This window comes from Corylus avellana, chromosome ca6 (genome assembly GCF_901000735.1).
Source record: "Corylus avellana chromosome ca6, CavTom2PMs-1.0".
In the NCBI taxonomy this organism is placed as follows: Eukaryota; Viridiplantae; Streptophyta; class Magnoliopsida; order Fagales; family Betulaceae; genus Corylus; species Corylus avellana.
In genome coordinates, this window is record NC_081546.1 from 20,995,614 (window position 1) to 21,018,901 (window position 23,288).

A 23,288-nucleotide genomic window follows, 5' to 3' on the forward strand; every position below is an offset into this window, starting at 1 on the left:
TCTTCAACAGTGGCTTATTTTGAGCTCGAATCTTAGCAAAATGTTACCGTGAACTTCGATCAAGCTCTTATGTTAGAACACCTCTCTCTGCCTCCGTAGTCGTTCCTTCATTTCAACAAAGAAAAATGTAAAGAACGACAAAAGAAGCAAATAAAGCAATATGAAATTAAAGACCGGCTTTGGATCTCTCCCTCCCTTTTGGTTGAATCCAAATTCACTTTGTAACAAATATAAATAAATAAATAAATAAAATCACTCCTTGATTACAGAATTGAAGTCCAAACTGGTATTGCCCAATTGAAACACTTACATTATTATAACCAAAGCTAGCGGCTCTGTACCATATATTTGACTGCCCTGCACAAACTTGGTCCCAATCAAATCTGCTGAATATGTCACGCACATTTGTCAATTGCATCAAAAATCGAAAAAATAGCATCATCCGTTTCCAAACCAGGAAGATTTAATCCATAATTAAGTAAACAAATCAAGAAGCAAATGCTAGAGCTGGTCTTATTACATAACCGGTAATTAACAAGATATTCTCTCTTCTCCTTAATTCATGACACAAAGCCATGTCAAAATTGTCATCTAACATCCGTGTGATATTCTACATCTCTTCTCTTCCTCTCCACCATCAACAGTGAGTAATCAGTAACCATTAATCAACAAAGAAAAAAGAAAAATCTTCAACTACCAACAGTCTGTACTACCACTGTATATCTCTGTTAGCAAACCCCATAAAGAATTTCTCTGTACATCTCTGTCATAAGTGAAGAATTTCACTGTACATCTCTGTTAGCCACCAATAAATAAGGAAAGAATGAAAGATCCAAGCGTTCAAAGCCAGGAAAGAACACATAGGTACAGAAATGGAAAGAATATATATATATATATATATATATATATATATATTGAAGTAGTGGAAGATTATTTCAAATATGTATGTTCTTCATATACTGCTGAACACTATGAAAATAAAATTAGGGGTTGGAGAAATATCCACTCATCTCTAATAAATTCAAAATCATGTAAAAAGAACCATCAAATTTGTGCACAATTGGAGAAAGCGAAGCTGAGGAAAACAGAGAAAACAGCGATGGAGAAAACGAAGGGGTCTTTTGATGTACTTACGATTGATCACCAGGTGGCTTATCCTCTGCATTTGAAAATCTAATGCCCAAGGTGGAAGAATGCCTCTTTCATTCCAAGTTTCCATCACCATCATCACGGGGTCTCCTTTTCCGTTGAATTCCATCTATTAAATCAATCGCATTCTCGCTACACATACGTACCAGATGGAATCCGCAACTTTTCAAGCGCACTCGCTCTGTAACTTCAAATTTAACTCGCACATGATCAACACTTCCAAGCTTAAAAGAATATTTTGGAACACGGAAATGCAGCCATACAGCCGATCTAAACATCGGTGCAGAATGACGATAGATTTCTACACCACGAGTGATGATGTAAACACTAATTTCGTGTGAATCATCATCTTCTTCTACATCCTCTACTCCAACAACAGCAGAGTAAGCAATTATTGTGAACTCCCCAAACATATCTGCAGCCTCATCAATATCTATTTCACATGAATTACTATTTGAAGCCTTTTTATAATAGTTGAACCAATCTGGAATCTTATTTCCTGAAGCTAAACTGTTAAAGTAACGATGCCGAAGAGGTCCCTGTTACACAAATGGACAAATTTTCAGTGATACAACCTACAAATCAAGCCACACAGACTTGTATACGAGAGAGAGAGAGAGAGCATATATCAATCCATCAAGGAAAGAAGTTACCCTCAATGGCTGAGCTATTGCCACAGTTTGCACATTTTGATAGGTTGCAGAAGAAGCACCACTGCCCACTGGGCCTCGTGCCGAACAAGTTGTTTCATACCATACAAACTCTGGTAACCACCATGTATTAAATAATTCAGATGTTTGTGCTTCTCCGAAAAATGTTTCCAACGACATGCACCCCTCTGCACACAAGTATTTTATATTTGGTGGAAGTCTTAGAATTTTTCGAAGTTGCTTGCAATGATCCACGTTAAGTCTCCACAAGCAAACAAATCTTTCGATGCATGCTGGGATGGTAACAATAGCATTCCCTGATAGATTTAAGTATCTCAATGTGGAGGAGCAATTAAATACCCTAAATAAATTTGATTCTAATAGGACACAATTGGGTAGAGACAACTCTTTTAGAGACGGAAATACTATCGAGGAAAAATCATCATTAGAAACACTTGAATTTGTAGGAGGTGGCAATGGGAGTAAGTCTGGACCTAATGCAATTTCTGATTCCTTCATAGATACATTAGAGGGCATGGATTGTCTGATATCCACCATCTTCTTTGGAAACTTAACAAGTTTTGAACAACCACCAAGAAAAATATACTCTATTCGTTGCAACTGATAAATGCTACTTGGAAGACGCATCAGGTTTTTGTTACCTTGTAGTTGTAAATATGTAAGCCCAATCAGGTACGCAATAGATAAAGGCAATTCTTTTATACCAGTGTTTATAAAGGAGACGTGTTCTAAACACTCCATCTGACACTCAATTTCAGGAAAGTAGTTAAGCCTTGAGCAACCTTCAACGAAAAGATATTTTAAAGATCTTAACTTGAGGCTTCTCGGAAAACTGCTAAGGTTATAGCATTCACCAAGACTCAAAGAAACTAGCTTATCAAGAAATCCAACAGAATGATGAATTTCAACTAAATTTGTACAACCATGAAGCCTCAAATCCACTAAATTTTGAATCCTTGAAACATCCGGAAATATTTTTAGGAATTCACAATAAGAGAAATCCATAATTGTCATGCTTTGAAAATTCTGTAGAAAAAAAAAAAAAAAAGGAAATAAATTAGTTTGAAGGAAATTTACAACAGAATTTAAAGGAAGAAATTTTAAAATCAAAGGAAATTATGTCAAGACACCGTCATGCTTTCACACTTTTTGACATTGAAACCCCTATTTCAAGTTTGATAAATTTTTTACTTTCAAGTATTTGTAAATCAAGAACTTTGTAAGTGTTTTCACCAAATAGATAACAAAAAATATATGAAAATACACTTATTCCTTTCATACGAAAAAAAAAAAATACAAAGAAAAAAAAGAAGAAGTGCGGTTGGCCGTGGTTGGGAGAAAGCACCTAGTCTTGCCCATGGCATGCGACCATGGCTGAGGCTTTGGCATCCAGCCCTAGTTGTGGCATGTGGCGATGGTTGGGTCCTGGCACAAAGCCCAGCCCTGGCTGGATATATAGGGTGCTGTCACCCGGCCACAACCAACCACTTTTTTTTATTTTTTATTTTTAAAATTGTGTTAGAGGCGTAAATGTATTTTAATACCATTTATGTTATCTATTTTACGAAAAAAAAAACTATGGTTTTGATTAACAAATTTGGAAGCACAAATCTAAAATTCATCGAATTAAAAAGTAGGGTCTCAATGTTATTAATAAAAAATTAAAAAAAATATATTTTAAAAAAAGTGAAAGCACTAGTGGTCATGAAATAATTTTACTAAAAGCAATAATTGTACCTCAATTCCCTCCAATCCCTTGAGGTGACTCCGAGGCATTCTTAAAGCAGCAAGGTTCTCTACATGAAAAATTGATGACAAAGATTCTAAAGGACATTCATGCCAATCAAGCAATCTTAATTCATTAGGGAGAAAATCAAGTCTTCCTGAAAAGCGCGCATTAGGGTTAACCATAAGCAGCCTAAGCCTTTTCATCTTCTTGAAGGCCTTGAAACTCAAGCGCATTTTGTTTCTTTCAGGCAAATCTATCAATATGCCTTGAATTTTGTTTGTTCCCTAGTAAGGCAATGAATCATTAGTGTGCGAGGAAAATCAAAGCACAAAGTTCTCTATATTTTAACACTTGCTGGAATTATAACTTTTGTAATATATATATATATATATATATATATATAACGACCCAGAGAAAAGCGCTAACCACATCTGCGCTATTACTCCAAAAGGACTAGTCAATTTAGAGTTTCTCTAGAATTCATTATAAAGTCCAGTTTCACCTAGTAACTAGGCAATGTGGGACTTAGCACTCATGACTATCTCTATAAATCATCCACTCTATGTGGGCTTCTTCTCATCTTCCCAATATGGGATCGGGGTTTTACAAACTCCCCCTCTTAAACTCCTGACGTCCTCGTCAGGTCCACGTCATGCAGTGCTCTAGTACCACATGACCTGGCGTTACTAGGTGGCTCTGATACCACTTGTAACGACCCAGAGAAAAGCGTTAGCCACATCTGCGCTATTACTCCAATATGGGATCGGGGTGTTACATAATACTTGTAAAAATGAAACAAACTTAGATTCCATCTATCCTCTTTTACATGTTGCTTTTCATTTTGAGATTTTCAAAATAGGTAATTTTACTTTTACTACTAAAATGTTCCAAAGTGAGCGTGATCTCCATGTTCGAAAGGTAAAATTTGTCTTCATTTTATTTTATTTTTTTATTATTCCAATTACTCTTACCTATTAGAAAAACAAAATACTAAACAACTATGCCTACCTTCGAAATAGAATAAAGAACTTTGTATGATGAGTTTATTTATTCTTAGTTACAATCATTTTACTTATTTTATTCTCTTTTATACACGTGTATATAAATACATGTTTATATATTATAAATACACATATATGTGTACCTGTCTATAATTCTTCATCATATTTTACAAAGAAAAAAAGAAAGTAAAATATTTTTCTTGGATGTGTACTTGTGAAAAAGAAACGAATATAAAATTAAAAGAGTATCTTAATGTAAGCTTCTTACCGCATTTTCTTCAAGGACATAACGAACGTCTTTATGAAACCATAATCTACTGCGTTTGCTAGGGTCTTCAGGTGATTCTTGTCTAACAATTTCTCTACCCATGTCCTGCAATAAGTCATGCATTGCCAAAGTTTTGCCCATATTAATGGTTATGAGAGACTTCTCTATAAGCACTTTGATACCATCAATTGGGAAGAAATCACAACTATCTAGTATTTTGATAATATGATTTGCCTGCCATCCTTTGAAAAAACATGCAATGTCAAGAAAAATATTCTTCTCATTTTCATGCAATCCATCATAACTTATTCGAAGTCTTTCTTGAATATTTGTGTGAGGAATTCTTTTGTACTTATCCAGTGCACTTTGCCATTGATGTATATCTTTACCATGTAGATCTGAACCTAACACTTCTAAAGCTAGTGGAAGGCACCCAACATAACGTATTGCATGTTTCATTAGTTTTAGAAAATCATCAGTGGGTTTGTCTCCTTTGAAAGCATTCCAGCAAATGAGCTCAAGAGCTTCGTTTGAGTCCAATTCCTTCACGTTATATATTAGATCTACTCCATGATTAGTCAATACTTTCCTGTCTCTTGTCGTTATGATAATCCTACTTCCTAAACCAAACCAATCAACTTCTCCAGCCAATTTATCTAATTGGACCAATTTATCATCCACATCATCAAGAATAAGGAGTATCCTTTTTGAATAAAGTCTTTTCTTTATCATGATAATTCCTTCGTCAACATTGTCAACCTTCATAGTATGTCCTAGGATTTTCGAAAGAAGAGTATTTTGTAGTTGGACCAGACCCAAATATTGCTTAGAAGTTTCTCTAACGTTGGCAAGAAAACAACTACCTTCAAACCGGGAGGCAATCAAGTTGTAGATAGCTTTTGCAATCGTTGTCTTACCAATTCCACCAACTCCTAAGATCCCTACTATGCGTCTATCATTCATCTCAATACTTAAAAGTGAATTGATCTGTTGTACACGAGACTCTATTCCAATGGATACTTGGCAACATGTAAGTATGCGTGGTTTACAATTCTTGAGACATTCTGAACGATGTTGTCAATAAATTTGGCTTCATTCCTACCAAATACAAAAGATTGGAAACATTTAATTATGAGCTAGAACCTTTCATATGAGAAAGCATAGTAAAATGTATATATTATTGAGTATACATATGTGAGTGTAAAAATGTTTGAGTCTCACATTAAGAAAATTTCATAAGTGTGACTGATTAATATGCATGGTTGAGCCCAAACCTTTTGGATTGAGTGGTGCATCTCTTAACAAGCTATATTATGTGATCACTAACAAGTTATGCAATGTATCAATCTCCCTAATATATATATATATATATATATATATATATATATATAGACACACACGTATGGATGTACGTCTAGTCTATAAAAATGCACAATACTAATAAAACTTACTCATAATTCTCTAAATGCCATCCGGACAAATTGGCGACTTGCGTTAGGGCTGCCTTCCACCTCTGAACTTTGATGTCATCCTTGACCCTCTCTTGATGTTTAGCCAATGCTTTTTCAAAACTCTTCTTTTGATTTCGTACATCCGACGGATTCACCTTGTAAAATACTGGTAGAACCATTTGTGCATTTATTTCTTTACACTCAAGGATCTTCATTAGCTCGTCCAAGCACCAGGTGGATGATACATAGGTTTGAGAGAATACAACGATTGAAATTTTTGACTCCTCAATGGCTTTGAGAAGTGCCGGAGAAATCTCCTCTCCCCTTTTAACCTCATCATCATCTATGAAGGTGTTGATTCCCTTCATATGCAGAGCATGGTATAGATGGGCAGTAAAATTGTGGCGAGTATCTTCACCTCTAAAACTCAGGAACACATCGTACGTCCATCGACGAGTAGAAGAAGAAGAAGAGGAAGAGACTCCTTGGGAAGCCATGGAAGAAGTCATCCTCCGTGTATGCAAGACTACCACCTAGTAGAGAAAGTTGCCTTGCAGTTGCAGAACCAGTTTAGCTATGGAGTTGAAAGGATAAAAGTTGCATGGAAAGCAAGGTTAGAAGACTTCTAGCAACTTCTCTAAAGGGTATCCTATGCATTGAGATTATAGCATTAGGAGCGACTTAATTTTTTTAAAAAAATTTCCTCTAAAAATCTATTTAATTGATTTAGTTAGTCATTTTTAAAATTATTAAACAACAAACTCTTTAAATATTTTTCTATTTTACCTAAATGTTCTATTTTAGCAAAGAAACTAACTTTTAGATCATTTGCATTAAAATTTTTTAAAAAAAGAATAAGTATAAAAGAGAAAGAACATTACAAAATAAATGAGTTTCACTTTTGAGCTCTTTACATTTAAAAAGCATAAAATTAAACTTAACATTGAGTTTGTATGTATATATGACATTTTTTTATGAATTTTGTTAAACAAATTTTATAGAAAAGTCAAATGTGAATGCTCCTAAAATAAAAACTAAATTTGAAGAATAAAATTTATTTTATCAAATTTAGAGATCCACTTTTAAAAGGAATAGAAAATTAAACTCTTTATACATTTTTTTGTTTTAGTTAAATATTATTTTTTTATTAGTTTTAAACCAATAATTCAATATAAAGTAAAGATAAAAGCTAATTAAATTAATATTTTTATAAATTTTGTTAAATTTTTAAGAAAAAATTAAATATAAAGAGTCAATTCTAGGTACCATCAAAGGAGGAGAAAACGGGTTAGTCTGTCCCTACTCAGTACTCAAGGTCAAGTCGTATTAAATATAGCGAGCCATCGGGACAGTGCATAATTTAAAGTGTGGGATCCAACGGGTGGGTGTATATTCAGATGTGAATGCTCCTAAAATAAAAACTAAATTTGAAGAGTAAAATTTATTTTATCAAATTTAGAGATCCACTTTTAAAAGGAATAGAAAATTAAACTCTTTATACATTTTTTTGTTTTAGTTAAATATTATTTTTTTATTAGTTTTAAACCAATAATTCAATATAAAGTAAAGATAAAAGCTAATTAAATTAATATTTTTATAAATTTTGTTAAATTTTTTTTTAAGAAAAAAAATTAAAATATAAAGAGTCAAATCTAGGTACCATCAAAGGAGGAGAAAACGGGTTAGTCTGTCCCTACTCAGTACTCAAGGTCAAGTCGTATTAAATATAGCGAGCCATCGGGACAGTGCATAATTTAAAGTGTGGGATCCAACGGGTGGGTGTATATTCAGATGTGAATGCTCCTAAAATAAAAACTAAATTTGAAGAGTAAAATTTATTTTATCAAATTTAGAGATCCACTTTTAAAAGGAATAGAAAATTAAACTCTTTATACATTTTTTTGTTTTAGTTAAATATTATTTTTTTATTAGTTTTAAACCAATAATTCAATATAAAGTAAAGATAAAAGCTAATTAAATTAATATTTTTATAAATTTTGTTAAATTTTTAAGAAAAAATTAAATATAAAGAGTCAATTCTAGGTACCATCAAAGGAGGAGAAAACGCGTTAGTCTGTCCCTACTCAGTACTCAAGGTCAAGTCGTATTAAATATAGCGAGCCATCGGGACAGTGCATAATTGAAAGTGTGGGATCCAACGGGTGGGTATATATTCAGATGTGAATGCTCCTAAAATAAAAACTAAATTTGAAGAGTAAAATTTATTTTATCAAATTTTGAGATCCACTTTTAAAAGGAATAGAAAATTAAACTCTTTATACATTTTTTTGTTTTAGTTAAATATTATTTTTTTTATTAGTTTTAAACCAATAATTCAATATAAAGTAAAGATAAAAGCTAATTAAATTAATATTTTTATAAATTTTGTTAAATTTTTAAGAAAAAATTAAATATAAAGAGTCAATTCTAGGTACCATCAAAGGAGGAGAAAACGTGTTAGTCTGTCCCTACTCAGTACTCAAGGTCAAGTCGTATTAAATATAACGAGCTATCGGGACAGTGCATAATTTAAAATGTGGGATCCAACGGGTGGGTGTACATTCAGAAAAGTAAATGGCATGAAAAAGAAGTTGTTTGAATACGTGGATGGATCACAAGCATTCTAAGAAGCCTCACACGCATTTTAATCATCACCGTCTGAATTTTTTGTTTCTTAATTTTGAAGTTTGAAATGGTGGTTCCTTCTCCTTCTCTCCTGTATTGCTCAGAAAAAAAAAAAAACAAAAAATGGCGATTCTTATTGGATTCCAGTAAGTATCCCGCAATATTTAACCAAACAACTTAAGGAATAAATGTTGTTTGTTTTGGTATACGTCGTTAGGGTTATAATTAAACAGTCATCTTGGTTTCAAATATGTATTATACATGTCGTTAATCAAAATACTCGCTTGGTATTTTCATTCAGGTTCTGCCAATTTTTTTTATGGAGATCCACGTCACCCCACTTAAAATTAAGACAAGTATCGCTTATGCCACATATTTTAGCCAAATTATAATATCTTATGACGTGGTCGTGTATTACAAGTGATACTTATGTTTTTTATGCCATGTAGAGTGCGGAAAATAATAAAAATTATTAATTCCAAAAACAAAAATCCTTCAAACCAACCCATTAATCAAGTTTATCTCTAAATTGATTGAACTCTAATTTTACTGCTCCACCTAAATCATATGAACTAGTTCTCAAAAGCTTTGTGTTTTCAATTGTTTTCCCAAATCTAAGAGATCTAAAGGCTAAACCTTAATTTAGTTGCTATATGGCCAAAACTCTTCACTACAGGACGTACATGAAGCCAAAGTGTGTGCTAGCTCTTGATTCTTTTCTCCATTAATCTTTTTTTTTCTGAGCAATTCAATTCCATTGTTCATTAACAAGTCCGATTAAAAGTTATTATCACCTAAGTTTTTTATACTTCACCATCCTTCCATACACCATAAGCCTAAGCACCTAATTACAGATTTTCATAAAATCAAATAACATAACAGATATTTGCACTTCACTAACACTTTGTTATCTACTGCTTCAATCGACACAAGACTTTGTGAACAGCAGGACAAATCCATTCACCCCACAAAGAACTTTGACAGATCAAACATTTCAAGCAGAAGTTGTGTTCGAACTTCCTAAACTACATTTCAAGAATAAAATAGCCCTGATTTTGAGAGGAATAATTATTCCTCAATTTAAGGAATAGTCATTCTCTCATGGGCCATGGGAATGGCTATTCCTAGTGTTAGATCCTTATCATGTATTCTAATATCAAGACTATTATATTCTACATTCTTCCATTCCAAATTAAAGTTATTCTTTTTTTTTTTAATGGAATTCATTTCACGTACTAAATGTAACTTTTGTATTTAATAAACTCAAATTTTCAACTTAGGACAAATTGTTGTCTTCCTCTTCCACCAATAATTGCTTTCGGCCCGCATGATGTATCTTCTGTAATCATTTTTCCTTCATTTATTTTATATTCTCATATTTATGACGCTCATAACAAAGAAACATACTCGAATGAAAGGGCTTAGTAGATTCATAGCCATAGGGTACATTGCAAATTATTAAAGTTTGAAGGATATTGTAAATTTGGTAGTAGTTTGAGGGACTACGTATACTTTTCCTTAATTATAACTTTTATGACAATATTGTTGCTTATATATATATAATGCTGATTAACGACATCCACAATCATGGCTCAAAGGGGAAGGAGAGGAAGAAAGGGATTTGAACTAATGATTTCTGCTTCATAAGGCATGGTGCTCAATCGATTGAGCTATCATTTGAAGTCAAAGCCCAAATTATTTAGTTGTGGTATTATTTATTTTAGGCTCTAAGTGTATTAGTTTAAGTGAATTAGTGGGCCTGAATTAGATATATAGAAAGTTCCAAGTAGACCAATCTTGGCCCAATTTCGCATAAAATTTATGTCAAACCTCAAAGGAATTAAAAGGGGGCCCAGCTATTCGAGCCGAAATGCATTGGACTGCAAACACTAAGAAAAGGGAATAGCCCAAAGGAAGATGGCCTAGGTCCAGTTATCCCATTAAAAAAATTATTAAAGGAAAAAAAAACAAAAAAACAAAAAGGAAAAAAGGGAAACAAACATTTAGTGTCAGTGGCGTACGTTGGTAATATATATATACACATGGTTGTTGAATTGGGTGGAGTAGCTCATTCTAGATGAACTTGACGGAGTACGTATGACACCTTGCCTCTTTTTTTTTTTTTTTAACCAATTGGATTCCAAGTCGCCATCATCACCGTCGTCATCACGGGGTCTCTTAGTAACTTTAATACCATCTATCGCCTTCTCTTCATGCCTACGTACCAGATACAATCCACAAGCTTTCATGGGAATTAACTTTCAGTCAATATAATACGAACTTGTGTAAACAAATTTAATTCGGAGATGATCATTATAAGCCTTAAGCTTATAAGATCTGGAACATGGAAATTCATCCATACATAATCTGAGTACTGAATAATATTCAATATACAATGATGATAGATTTCTACACCACCACTGATGATGTAAACATCAATTGCACAAGGATCAAACCCGTCTATTATAAGAGCAGCATAAAAAACAATTCTTGAGATCTCCCAATCCAAATTTGCAGGCACATCAATATCTATTTCACAGAAATTACTATTTGAAACCTCTTTATGATGGCTGAAGCAGTGTGGAATCTTATTTCCATAAACTAAAATGTCAAAACAACCGGGCTTAGCAAGTCCCTGTTACACGACTATGAATCAAAGCATACAAATTAACTTGTATATAAGAGGGAGAGAGCATATCTTACTTCATCATCATCCTGGTAGGTTGCAGTAGAAGCCTCAATATTGCTGCCCACAGGACCTAGTGCCGGAAGCTCTGGTAACCAGCAATATTTATTATATACTTCCAATGACATGCAACCCGTTGCAGGCACACAATATGAATTTGCTGGCAATACTAGAATTTCTCGTAGTTGCTTGCAATTTTCCAAGTCAAGTTCCTTCAAGGCAACAAATCTTTTGAGGCATGCAGGAATGGTAACAATACCACTCCCTGATATCGATAGATATAATCCTTCCAATGTGGAGGAGTAATTAAATATCCTAAAGAAATCTGATCCTAAAAGGACACAGTTTCGAAGGTGCAACTCTTGTAGTGCCAGAAATACTATCGAGGAACAACTATCATTAGAAACACTTGAATTTGTATATAGTGGCATGTATTGTCTTATACCCCCCACATTCTCAGGAAACTTAATAAGTTTTGAACAACCCTCAAGCTTCAGATACTAAATGTTGCAAGTGACAAATACTACTTGGAAGATTTATAAGGTTTATGCAATCTCTTAGATTTAATTTTTTAAGCCCAATTAGGTACTGAATGGATGAAGGCAATTTTTTTATACGAGTGCCTCTAAAGTTGATGTTTTCTAAATACTCCATCAACAATCAATTTCAGGACAGTCATTAAGACTTGAGCAACCATAAACGCTGAGATATTCTAGAGATCTCAACTTGAGGCTTTTCAAAAAACTGCGAAGGTTATAGCAACGTTCAAGACTCAACCAAACTAATTTATCAAGAAATTCAACCGTATGATGAATCTCAACTAAATTTGTACAACCATCAAGAGTCAAATCCTTTAAATTTGGAATCCTTGAAACATCATGGATTATTTTTAAGAATTGACATTTAGAGAAATCCATAATTGCCATGCTTTGAAAATTCTGTAAAAAAAGAAGGATAAATTAGTTTGAAAGAAATTAACGACAAAATTTGAAGGAAGAAATTTTAAAATCAAGCGATAGTACATCACGACCCTTCTTTGATAAAGACCATGATTAAAATCAGAGGGACTTCTTGTGATAAAAAGTAAACTTATGAGTCAAAAAATAAGAAAATTAAATCACATGGACGAATAAGGTATTTACCCCTAAAATAAATAGGATTACACCCAAATGGATAAGAACTCCTAATTACTCTTAATATTAATTTTAAATAACTTAATCATAATTTAAAATAATCTATTCTAAATGAATCGAAATACTATTCCAATTCAACCTAACTCACTCTAATTTATTCCTATCATCATCTTGCAGTACTGTGATTTTTATAACTCTGAAGTAAATTTAGTTAGAATGTTGGTTCAAAGGAGGTCAAGATTAAAAAATAAAGTTGAACAAAAGTTATTATAAATATTAAAGAATATAACTAATGAAATAAATAATTCAAAAAAAGTTTAATTACTGTTTAAAACATATAAATATTACTTATAATTTACCTTTACAAAAATAATAATAATAAAATAGCAACTTATTTCTCACTCACAGCAATAATTTATTCAGTTGCATAAAAGTTTAATTACATACTTGAAAATTTTCAAAAACGAGAAATTATAAAAAAAATCGATTGATTTTTTGTTATGTTCTATACCATTTTCACTGTACACCTCTCAGGCTCTCAAAAAAGTTCGCCAAACAATTTATCTAAATTGTTGAACACTTGTAGAAGAAAAATTTGGCTGATTGAAAGAAGTACAGTAAATGAATGACAATTTGCGTCACAACCGGTGCATTTGAAAACTTTTCTACTGAATAAAAGAAATTCTTGTGGGGGTGAGGAAGGGCATTTGACCCCCCTGGGCCTCCCTACCCTCCCCCTCAGGGTAAATCCATGTAAATGCAGCAACTATAAAAACCAGAAAAGCCCATATGATGTAAAATAACCATGAAAGCTGATGCGGCAGATGGATTGATGACAGTGAGACGGGTACAAGTGGTCCTGAAAGGGCCTGGAAACTGTCAATGATTTGAGAGTATCTTGCCCAACGAGTCCCATTAATCCTCGTCATGGTTGCATATGACAAGCAAAAGATGACCAAGGCAGCTTCGGAGATCCACATGTTTGCAGGGTATGTCTCAAATAGATCATGCAATTGGAGTAGGCCAATCACTGATCCAATCAAAAATAGTATTACTCCCTGGCTTGATATGGAAGAATTACTCCCCTGCTCACTGCACAATCACCAAAAACATAACTAAAACACTTTTAACTCAAACAGATGCTCGGTGTAAACTTCACTTTTCAGTCTTCATATGTATTGTTAAACTTCTCAACTTTTTTGGTTCCGGTATTCTCAAATTTGGTTTTCCCTCATTAAAACTAATCATGAATATCTTCTTCTTTTTTTAATGAATAATCGAGAATCAAGAATATCTTTTGCATTTTACACAAAATGTGTGCCGTATTAATCGCTTTCAATGAACATATTTCTAATTTAAGTATGAAATCCAATGCAGAAATCATAATACTATATAATTTTAGGCGGTACAGTTTCCTCACTAATTTAGGCAGCTTAAAATATTTTTTAACTAAACTAGGTGTTTTTAATTGACGGGATTTACATAATTATCCAAAAAAGCACAAAACATACAGAGCAACAGAAATAGAATGAAAAACAACCAACAAGAAATTGCAGAAAGAAGGGTGGTTGAAGTTTAATGGTCGATGAAGGTGGAGGATAGAGAGAAAGCTTTCCCCCAAGATTCAGGATTTCTCTAGTTTATCTCCTAAACTTCTCTTTAGCCTCACATACCCATAAGTATATGTATATATGTATGTATGCAGTATGTCCAGTCTATAAGGATGTATTGTAATTGGAATCAGGAAAAACGAATCTACAAATGAATGCACAAGACTGGTAAGAAATACCTGTTCCTTGAGGGCAAACTGGACAGTTGTGGCTCTTGTACAAGAGACTCTATTCCAACTGGACTTGGGGAACTTGACAAATGGGGCTCTTGTACATGAGACTCTATTCCAACTGGACTTGGGAAACTGGACAAATCAGGCACTTGTACAGGAGACTCTATTCCATCTGGATGCTTCACTAGATTCGTATGCGATGCAATACTCCGAACGATTTCGTCAATAACTTGAGCTTCATTACTACAAAGTACAAAGTATCATGAACATGATCTAGTTACTTATTTTTCAGAAGAAATTACTGACAATGATAGCTACAAAGATACAGGATAACCTCCCCTTCCTTTCTTGGAGCTTGTCTAATCATATCTTGCTTTCTAGGTAACTGTAGCCTTTTGTTCTTAGTTTGTCGATGGAAGCAAACATATTATCAATCATACAGAAAGATTATGCTTTCCTTCCCAATTCGCCTATGGATTGACCACAAGTCCACCTCTCATTTGATTCATTTTTTCAGTCTTCATATGCATTGTTAAACTCTAGCATTTTTGGTTCTAAGTGACAGTGTCTTTGAACATCTTTGGATTTTTCAAAAATTAATGTTTAGGTTCCTATATTAGTAGAATGACAATAAATAATAATTAAGAATATTAAAAAAAAAAATGTAAGAAATGATACTTGACACTTATTAGAGGAGGTTAAAGAAATTTCCTCCAAATTCTGTCCAATCAAGAATATCTTTTGCATTTCACACAAAAATGTTTGTACCATATCAAACGCTTCAATCAGCAGATTTCTAATTTAAGTATGATTTTCATGAAATCCAGTGCGGAAATCATAAAATTAAATAATTTTAAGTGATACAAACTCCTCACCGCTAAAAAGGTGCTTTTATTTGACTGGATTTTACATAATTATCCAAAAAGCACAAAACATATAACAGAGATAGAAGAAAAAGCAACTAAAAAAGAAGAAGAAAGAAAGGTAGTTGAAGTTAAACTTCCCCCTAGATCCAGAATTTCTCTTCGTTTCTTTCCTAAATTTCTCTTTACCTTCCCACTCTCTAGACCAAAAAAAAAAAAAAAAAAAATTATATATATACATAAACTCCGACACCCATACTCAATACCCGTATGTAATCGGAATCAGGAAAAAAAAAATCTACTATGAATACACAAAACTAATAAGAAATACCTATTATTATCTAAATGCCACCCGGACAAATTGCCAACTTGTGTTAGTGCTGTTTTCCACCCCTCCACTCTTCTTTGCTCGAACATTTTATCATATTGGGCAAATGCATCTCCAAAACTACCTTTTAGATGCCGTACTTCCGATGGATCTATTTTGTAAAACATTGGCACAATGAGCTGTCCTTTCGTTTCCTTACACTCAAGGATCTTCACTAGCTCGTCCAAGCACCATTTGGATGATGCATAATTTTGAGAGAGTACAACGATCAAAATCCTTGACCCTTCAACAGTCTCGAGATGTGATGAAAGATTTTCATTTCCTCTTTCAAGCAGCTGAAAAGCTAGGAAGTTCTTGACTTCCCTTCGATCCAAAAAGTCGTATAGATAGGCAATAAAAATTTCTGCGAGTATCAGAGTTTCTAAAGTTCAAGAACACATCGTGAGTCCATTGATGGGAGCATAAAGTAGACAATGAGGCTCCTCGGAAGGTCAAGGAAGAAGTCATCCTCTCTATCAGAGACTACCACTGACTAGAGATGATAATTGGGTTGCAGAACCAGTTTAGCGTATTCCTTGACTTTGTAAATCTTGCTTGATCTGCACAGTTAAAAAAGTTCAGGAGCAGTTAAAATCTAATAGATTCATTCACATTGCAAGTGCATGCGTGATTTTCGGACTCACCTACTACTATTTGGCAGTTGGCACCAAAAAGTAGGTGAGTCCGAAAATCACACATGCACTAGCAATGTGAATGAATCTGTTAGATTTTAATTGCTTCTGAACTTTTTTATGGTCTTGGAAAGGCCAAATCTTGCCTACCTCTAAGTCAAGGATAAGTTTATGGTCTTCAATGATCGTAGGGACCCATGTGGCAAAGTGTTCAAAGTTAAAATGGGAAAGGAGGATGAGAAAGAAAAAAAAAAAAAAAAAAAGGCAAAGGAGAGGGGGAAATCAGAAATGTTGGTGCCAACTGCCAACTGTGTCACTCTTGTTAAAAGAAAAATTCATTTTATTAAATTTAGAGAGTTACTTTTAAAATGAGTCAAATATATAGAGAGTTATTTTTAATTAAATATTATTAGTTTATTAGTTTAAGCTAATCAAGACAGAGGATGGTAAGAAATAAGTTAAAAAAATTATATAACTCTAACTTTTTAACTCTTGAAATGTATGGAGCATCTACGATGACAAGCGTTAAATATAAAGTAAATAATGGAGTTTGCTAAATGCGTGTTTTCAAGAGTTTTGTTAAATTTTTAGAGAAAAGTTAAATATTTATGAATACTCTAATATTTGCTAAAAAAAAACTTGTTAAATGATATTTTTGTTCAATTTTTTTTTAAAAATAAATATGTCGAGCACAAAATAAATTATTTTACGCGTGATCGTTACCCTTTTACTCGTCTATCATTCCATCAGTGACTTCGCACCACCCCGGTAGACTCCACACTGTTTTGGTAGGAGATTAGAAATTGTGATCATGTGATTCACGCGTAAATGCTTTAAAATGGGTCCCGCAGGATTTGTGCGATTATCCGATGTTGGGTTTAGATGAAAGATTTCTAATAGCTTTATTTGTGATATTGTATTATATTTACTAGCCAACTAAGATTTTAAAATGCCATAACCTCAATGCATATTGCATAGGATACCCTTTTAAAACGAATTTTAAAAGGGTAGCATTAGGAGCTAATTAATTTTAAAAAATTAGAAGTAGCTCTCGAGAAAGGGTGACAACCAACAAACTTCCCCCACACCACACAAAAATCAAATATAAAACTATGTGGGCGTGGAAAGGAAGCTTAGGAAGCTTCATGGCAACTTCTCTAAAGGCTATCCTAAGCATTGAGATTATAGCATTAGGAGCTACTTAATTTCATATTTGCCTTGTATTCGGGTTCAAGTTCAAGTTGAAATAGATTGCGCTTAATTTGGTTCATATCTCCAGACTCTCATCAATCTTTTGTTCAGAATTACAAAAAAAAAAAAAAAAAAATCTATCTTTTGTTCAAATTAAATAACAATTTCAGAAGTTAAAATGCTTAGTTAGATAATCCAAAGAGAGGAAGACTGATTGATCAAGACATTATACAGATGTCAAGCACAAAACAATTATATTTACACAATGAAAATGGCCGCAAGAAATATATTTCTAGATTAAAATGTACTTCACTTTTGAACTATAGATATTATAAATGTAATGGCCGACTCCAAGTAATAGCCAAAAATCATTTTTATTTATTTTAGCTTTTTTTTTTAAAAAAAAAAAAAAAATTACTTCGATCTAGTAATCCCCACTTCATGTGGTGTGATCTGATCTCCAATCGATTGAGCTAGTACTCCTTAGGAACTTCATAAAGGAATCTTAGGAAAGAAAACATGTTATCAAATTTATCTATTCTCATTTTGGAAAGCATTGAAATCAAAATTTTGCCTTCCTATACAAATGATTTTATGGGCGAAGACTTTTAAAATCATCAAAACGTTATTCCTTCTTAATTTTTAAATTTTGCAAAGAGGGGCATCATCAAATTGCATTTCAAAACCTCCTAACTTTAAGCAAATTCCTAAACTAACGCGAGACTTGGAAAGGCCAAATCTTTTTTTGTTCCAAAACTTTAGCCACATTCCGGAATTATGAGTGTCAAGGATACCAAATCTTTTATCAAGAGATAGAAACTAAGATGATATAGAACTTTTTCATTGGAAATGATCAAAACAATTAATAAAAAAAATAAAAATGCTACAAACACAAATTACTCAGATCTACATCACCTTGGTACCTATTTCTTAATAAAAAATTTGATACTTATAACATTTTTCAATGTAAAAAGACGTTTCCCTAAGAATTGTGATATTTGCGAGCATCATAAATCACTATATGTTCTATACATTTTTATTGCTGTCTGACATTGTCAAATATCTTTGCTATGACAATTGTCTCACTATCGTCTGTTGCTCACGTCTTGAGTTATTGCGCAGGACTCAATCTTTGAAATTTAAGTCCTTTAAGTTTAAGCATCATATGGTAATGCTTCAGAAAACACTTTTTGCTTTCAAAAATTACTTTTTAGAAATAATTTCATGTATTCTTATAGGAATATTTTGATAAAATGGTTGTTTCATATTTTTTTTGTACGTTTATAGGGGCCGACATATTACTTAAAAAAAATTTAAAATTTTAAAACTTATAAAAAAAAAAAAAAGACTCTATAGAAGAACAAAATGATGATTCCAAAATCACTGCAACCAACAGAGAGGTGATACCTCTTAGGTACTAATTATAAACAGAAAGCACAGGCAGCGTGTATACATATGCGCGCGCGCGCACGCGCGCACACACACACACACACACACACACACACACACACACATATATATATATATATATATATATATATATATATTCACGGTTAATTAGATTTTTACGCTAAATAATTTGTTAAGTGAGTAAACATAATTTTTTAGCATATATTGCAGAGACTTCTAAATTTATTTTAATATCACAAAGAGATATTTACAAATTAAATAAATTATATATACTGATTTTACATTTTTCCCAGTCTAAAATCCCGTCATGAAACGGCAAATGTTACAAATTAGATCGTTCCACGTAGGAGGGCACATACACAAAGAAACATACAAAGACAACTAAATAAAAATTTGGAGAAAATACACTTTATCTTATGAACTATCCACCCATTTACACTTTTAACCCTAATGTTTAAAAAGTAACACATTATCCCCCTCAAAGTATTTGACATTGATACTTTTAACTCCAATGTTTAAAAAGTGACACTTTACCCCTCTGAAGTATTTTGCATTGACACTTTACCCCCTGAAGTAACTAAGTTTTCCAAGATCAAGGCACGCCTTCTCAAGGAACCCTAGGGTTTTAATGTTGCGCCGCCTGCCATATCTTTCCACTTGAGTACATTTTTCAAAAACTTTTATAAAAGGTTTCCTTCCCCTTCACTTCTTCATTTCTCGCTCTTCTCTTGCTAAAATTCCATTTTTGCTTCCTGAAAGCTCTTTGCACCCCATCTTCTTCCTCTGACTTGCTTTCATTCTTCCAACTTCCCTCAATATGACTTTTTGAGGGTAGTCTTTTTTCAGAGTTTCGGTCAGATCTGTGCCATCTGCCGAGCCTTTCGTTGGCCTAAATAGTCTAGTTCTTCAATATCTCTATTTCCTTCTTCCTCTCATCGAACCCGCGGTTGACCATCTTCGGTTAAGCGTAACCCACTTTCTAATTCAAGGAGGTTACCCTTGTGTCCCTCGGTTATTACTCCCGAGCCTTCTCTACATCATGGGTCGCAATGAAGGGTTGGACTTTGATGGTCTGGGTAACTCATATCCGGCCTTGTGGAAGTCAAGCCTGACGAGAGTTGATGAATCTCAAATAAGAAGGTCATGTTTCATCCATGTGTCAGTCAGTTTGCACTTTGATGAAGCGCAATGCGGAGAGGTGGTGAATATCGAGGTGAACGAGGTATGCCTATATGAGACCATGTTCAAAATAGGCTTCAGGCTACCTTTCCTGAGGATTGTTTGGGAATTGCCGAGTTACCTCAACCTGGCTCCTCACCAAATTGTGTCGAACGGCTGGAGGTACTTCTTTGCCTGCATGGTTTTGTGGCCACGCATTCTTGGGGAGGATTATCCTCTAACTGTTTAGGAGTTTTTGAAGGTGTACCAACTCACCAAGAACCCAAAATCCAACGCTCTTCACCTTTCAAGTTTGAAAGAAGATGAAGTGCATCCATCTACGGATCACATTTTCAAGCAACAAGAAGTGGAAGAACTCATTTTCTTTGCCTCAGGAAGCTGGGAGTTCTCACCTTTAGAGGCGGTAGAAGGTCCAAGGGTTCTTCGGGAAACAAGTATACCTTCGGCTGAAGGTAAATTTTTTTTTTTTACAAGTAAATCTTCAGCTGACAATAATTCTGCACAAGACAAGAGGATCCCGATTTGACCGAGGTGGAAGAGGATCGAGTTGACACGGTCTTGACCTTTGCTCGGGGAAAGAAGAACAATAAGCTAATGTACTATGATGTCCTGGCCACCATTACCAACTTAGGGAACTACTTGGCGTACCCCCCAGCTAATGGGTCGGGCAATGCTGCTCAATCGAGGAAGAGGTCAGCTCCTGAGGCTTCGAGGAGGACAGTTGCTGACAAAGGTAAAGATAAGGTCAGCGAGCCCTCCAAGAAATCTGCCACAGAGAAGGGCCAAAGGAAGGTGACTGAAGCTTCCCCAACAATTCCTGTGATGATCAAACACCAAGCTTTTGCCCCAACTCCGCTGAGGATAATTGCTGAACCTAAGGATCCGGATGTTCCTCCTTTTAAGAGAAAGAATTTTGAGGCTGCGAAGTCTGCCACCCTTATTAATACTTTCACCCAGGTCATTGATGAATCAAAGAAGAACTTTCCCTCCAAGGCGAAGGTTCGTACCGTGGAGAACTTCGAGACTAGTCTCGGAATCAGATCTACGAGGCCGTTAGAAGTTCGGCCGATTGCTGCTATACCTGTTTCTGAGGTTCCAAGGGAGCCCCTGACTCCTTCGGTTTCTGGCTTAGATGAGGAGTCTCTAGTCTATGTTGAGTGCCTCCTTAAGGATGTTGCTGCTCATATGCCTAGACGCTCAGAAGCCTTGGTGGAGGAGCTTGTTGTCATAGAGATTGTTGGGAGCAATGGTGTAGTCATGCTGATTCCAGAACAAACCAAGTCCAGGAGTCCCTCAGTGATTCTTGAGGTTAACATGCCCATGGACACCGAGCCTGCTAAAGAGCATACCGAGGGTACCAAAAAGATGCTTCGTCAACTTGAGACTGGGTCTTCTTTCGAGGAGTTGCTTCGTGAAATCGAGGCTAATCCTCAGGCTAGGACCCAAACTAAAGAGGCACCGCGCTCGACCGAGGATCGTATCAACATCCCAACTGCAAGCAACACTACCGAGACTTTGCAACTGGCAGGTTCGTCGGGGAATCCTAACACAATCTGTAGTGACCCAAATAATTGACTAAGCTTAGCTAGCTTAGTTAGAAGGTTAATTTGGACTTTGGGTCACTAGGAATAGTTGGAAAGGCATTTTGGAAATTTTGTACTTTCAGACTAGATGTACACTAGGGTTAATGGACATATGCATTGGGACCATCGGATGCACGCAGACAATAGTATGCCATACTCTGCAAATAGTACAAGGACATACGCTCCAATAGTACTGGACGTATACTACTTTTGGGTTAACTTCTAGATAATAGACGTACGCTACAGCCTTTGGACCACTGGGTAAACAATATCGGACGTACGCTCCAATAGTACCCAGATGTTCGCTACTTTTCAGAGAAGTTGGTAGCACCCTCTGCTATAAATACCCCCTACCCCCTTACTATCACACACTCATTTACGCCCCTAGCTCCTAGAACTCTGTGACAGTGTGTTTTGTGAGATTTTGTGTGATTTGCGTGGAGAAGAGAAGAGGTTCTTGAAGTTTTGCTTCAAGGAGGTAATATCCTTAAGCCTAGCTCGTTTCTTAGCTATTATACTATTTAATTGCTAGCTCAACTATTGGTTTTGAGTTTCTAGCTAGCTTATACTTTAATCTTGGCGGTTTACTAGTTTATCTTGATTTAGCATGTTTTGTATTGCATGGAGACATTATTTTGAGATAGGTAGTCTTTCAAATCCTTTTGGTACCTTTAGAACAAGTTTGTGAAGATAAGAGGACGGTTGAACCAAATGAGGTTCCACCTGAAACTCTCTAAGAGGACATACAACCATAAGACCGGACATACGAGTCTTCTGGGCTGACGTATGACCACGAGGCCGGACATACGGTCAGAAGTGTTCCAGGAAATGCCACTTTGGCCAATCATCTGATAACCTCTGTTTTCATGTTCTAGGTTCGTTTTAGTTGGATTTAGAACTAATGATAGGTCTTTTCTCAGTAATCAAAGTTATAGAGCCTCAAGGGAATTTTACGGAGGAGCCATACGACCCAGGTGAGTACAAACTCACATGAATGCTTATTGTTATTTTTTCCGCATTGCACGTCTATTTTATATATATCAAACATGCATATTTTGCAACTCTCATAAAATACATTTTAGAATTACTGTGAACTCTCTTTTGCGAACACATATGTTTTTTTTTTTGTTTGAAAAAACACATATGTTGATTAATAAGATAATGATGAGGCTTACAAAAGTTAAAATTATGCATATAAAAGACTAATAAGATTAATTGCATCGTATGACATGGTGCACCAATATGTGTGGGATAACGGCCGTGGGCTTACTATACAGGTTAACTTTATGGTCAAATGTGTGTGTGTGTGTAGGCTTTGGATCCAATGGTTTCGTGACCAAGGCGCAGACATTCCCTAATCGATGGTGACTATAGGATGGACATCATTACAGGTCCCTCGGGACAGCGCCAACCCTGCTGATAAAGGGTAATATCTTGAGTAGACCATATGGTTTAACTATTACTATTTCTTATGATTATAAGCATATATTATATCTATATCATATCCATGATAAACTGTCATAATGTTGCATGTGCTTTATAAACAATTGAGTTCACTATTTAATGA

The 23,288-nt window shown here is 34.6% G+C and overlaps 3 protein-coding genes across 4 annotated transcripts; all 3 read right to left on the reverse strand.

Annotated features, from left to right (window-relative positions):
* Positions 1 to 934: 934 nt before the first annotated feature.
* On the reverse strand, positions 935 to 5,016 carry LOC132185598 (disease resistance protein RPP2B-like). Its single transcript, XM_059599352.1, has 4 exons — positions 4,819 to 5,016; positions 3,558 to 3,833; positions 1,803 to 2,846; positions 935 to 1,688 (listed from the first exon to the last, which is right to left on the reverse strand). Exons 1-4 carry the CDS (start codon positions 4,957 to 4,959, stop codon positions 1,203 to 1,205), a joined length of 1,947 nt encoding a protein of 648 aa, XP_059455335.1. The 5' UTR covers positions 4,960 to 5,016; the 3' UTR covers positions 935 to 1,202.
* An 806-nt stretch (positions 5,017 to 5,822) lies between these two features.
* Positions 5,823 to 6,807, reverse strand: LOC132185351 (TMV resistance protein N-like). Its single transcript, XM_059599137.1, has 2 exons — positions 6,270 to 6,807; positions 5,823 to 5,916 (listed from the first exon to the last, which is right to left on the reverse strand). The coding sequence occupies exons 1-2, from the start codon at positions 6,776 to 6,778 to the stop codon at positions 5,823 to 5,825; spliced, it is 603 nt and encodes a 200-aa protein (XP_059455120.1). The 5' UTR covers positions 6,779 to 6,807.
* Positions 6,808 to 13,277: 6,470 nt separating this feature from the next.
* On the reverse strand, positions 13,278 to 16,236 carry LOC132185747 (uncharacterized). 2 transcript variants are annotated; one of them, XR_009440634.1, is made up of 3 exons: positions 15,812 to 16,236; positions 14,503 to 14,739; positions 13,278 to 13,805 (listed from the first exon to the last, which is right to left on the reverse strand). XR_009440634.1 is itself a non-coding variant. In XM_059599522.1 (3 exons), exons 1-3 carry the CDS (start codon positions 15,852 to 15,854, stop codon positions 13,379 to 13,381), a joined length of 828 nt encoding a protein of 275 aa, XP_059455505.1. In that variant the 5' UTR covers positions 15,855 to 16,236; the 3' UTR covers positions 13,278 to 13,378. The 2 variants fall into 2 exon arrangements, 1 of the variants encoding a protein (XP_059455505.1); XM_059599522.1 differs by having other exon boundaries at positions 15,691 to 16,236.
* Between the last annotated feature and the right edge of the window lie 7,052 nt (positions 16,237 to 23,288).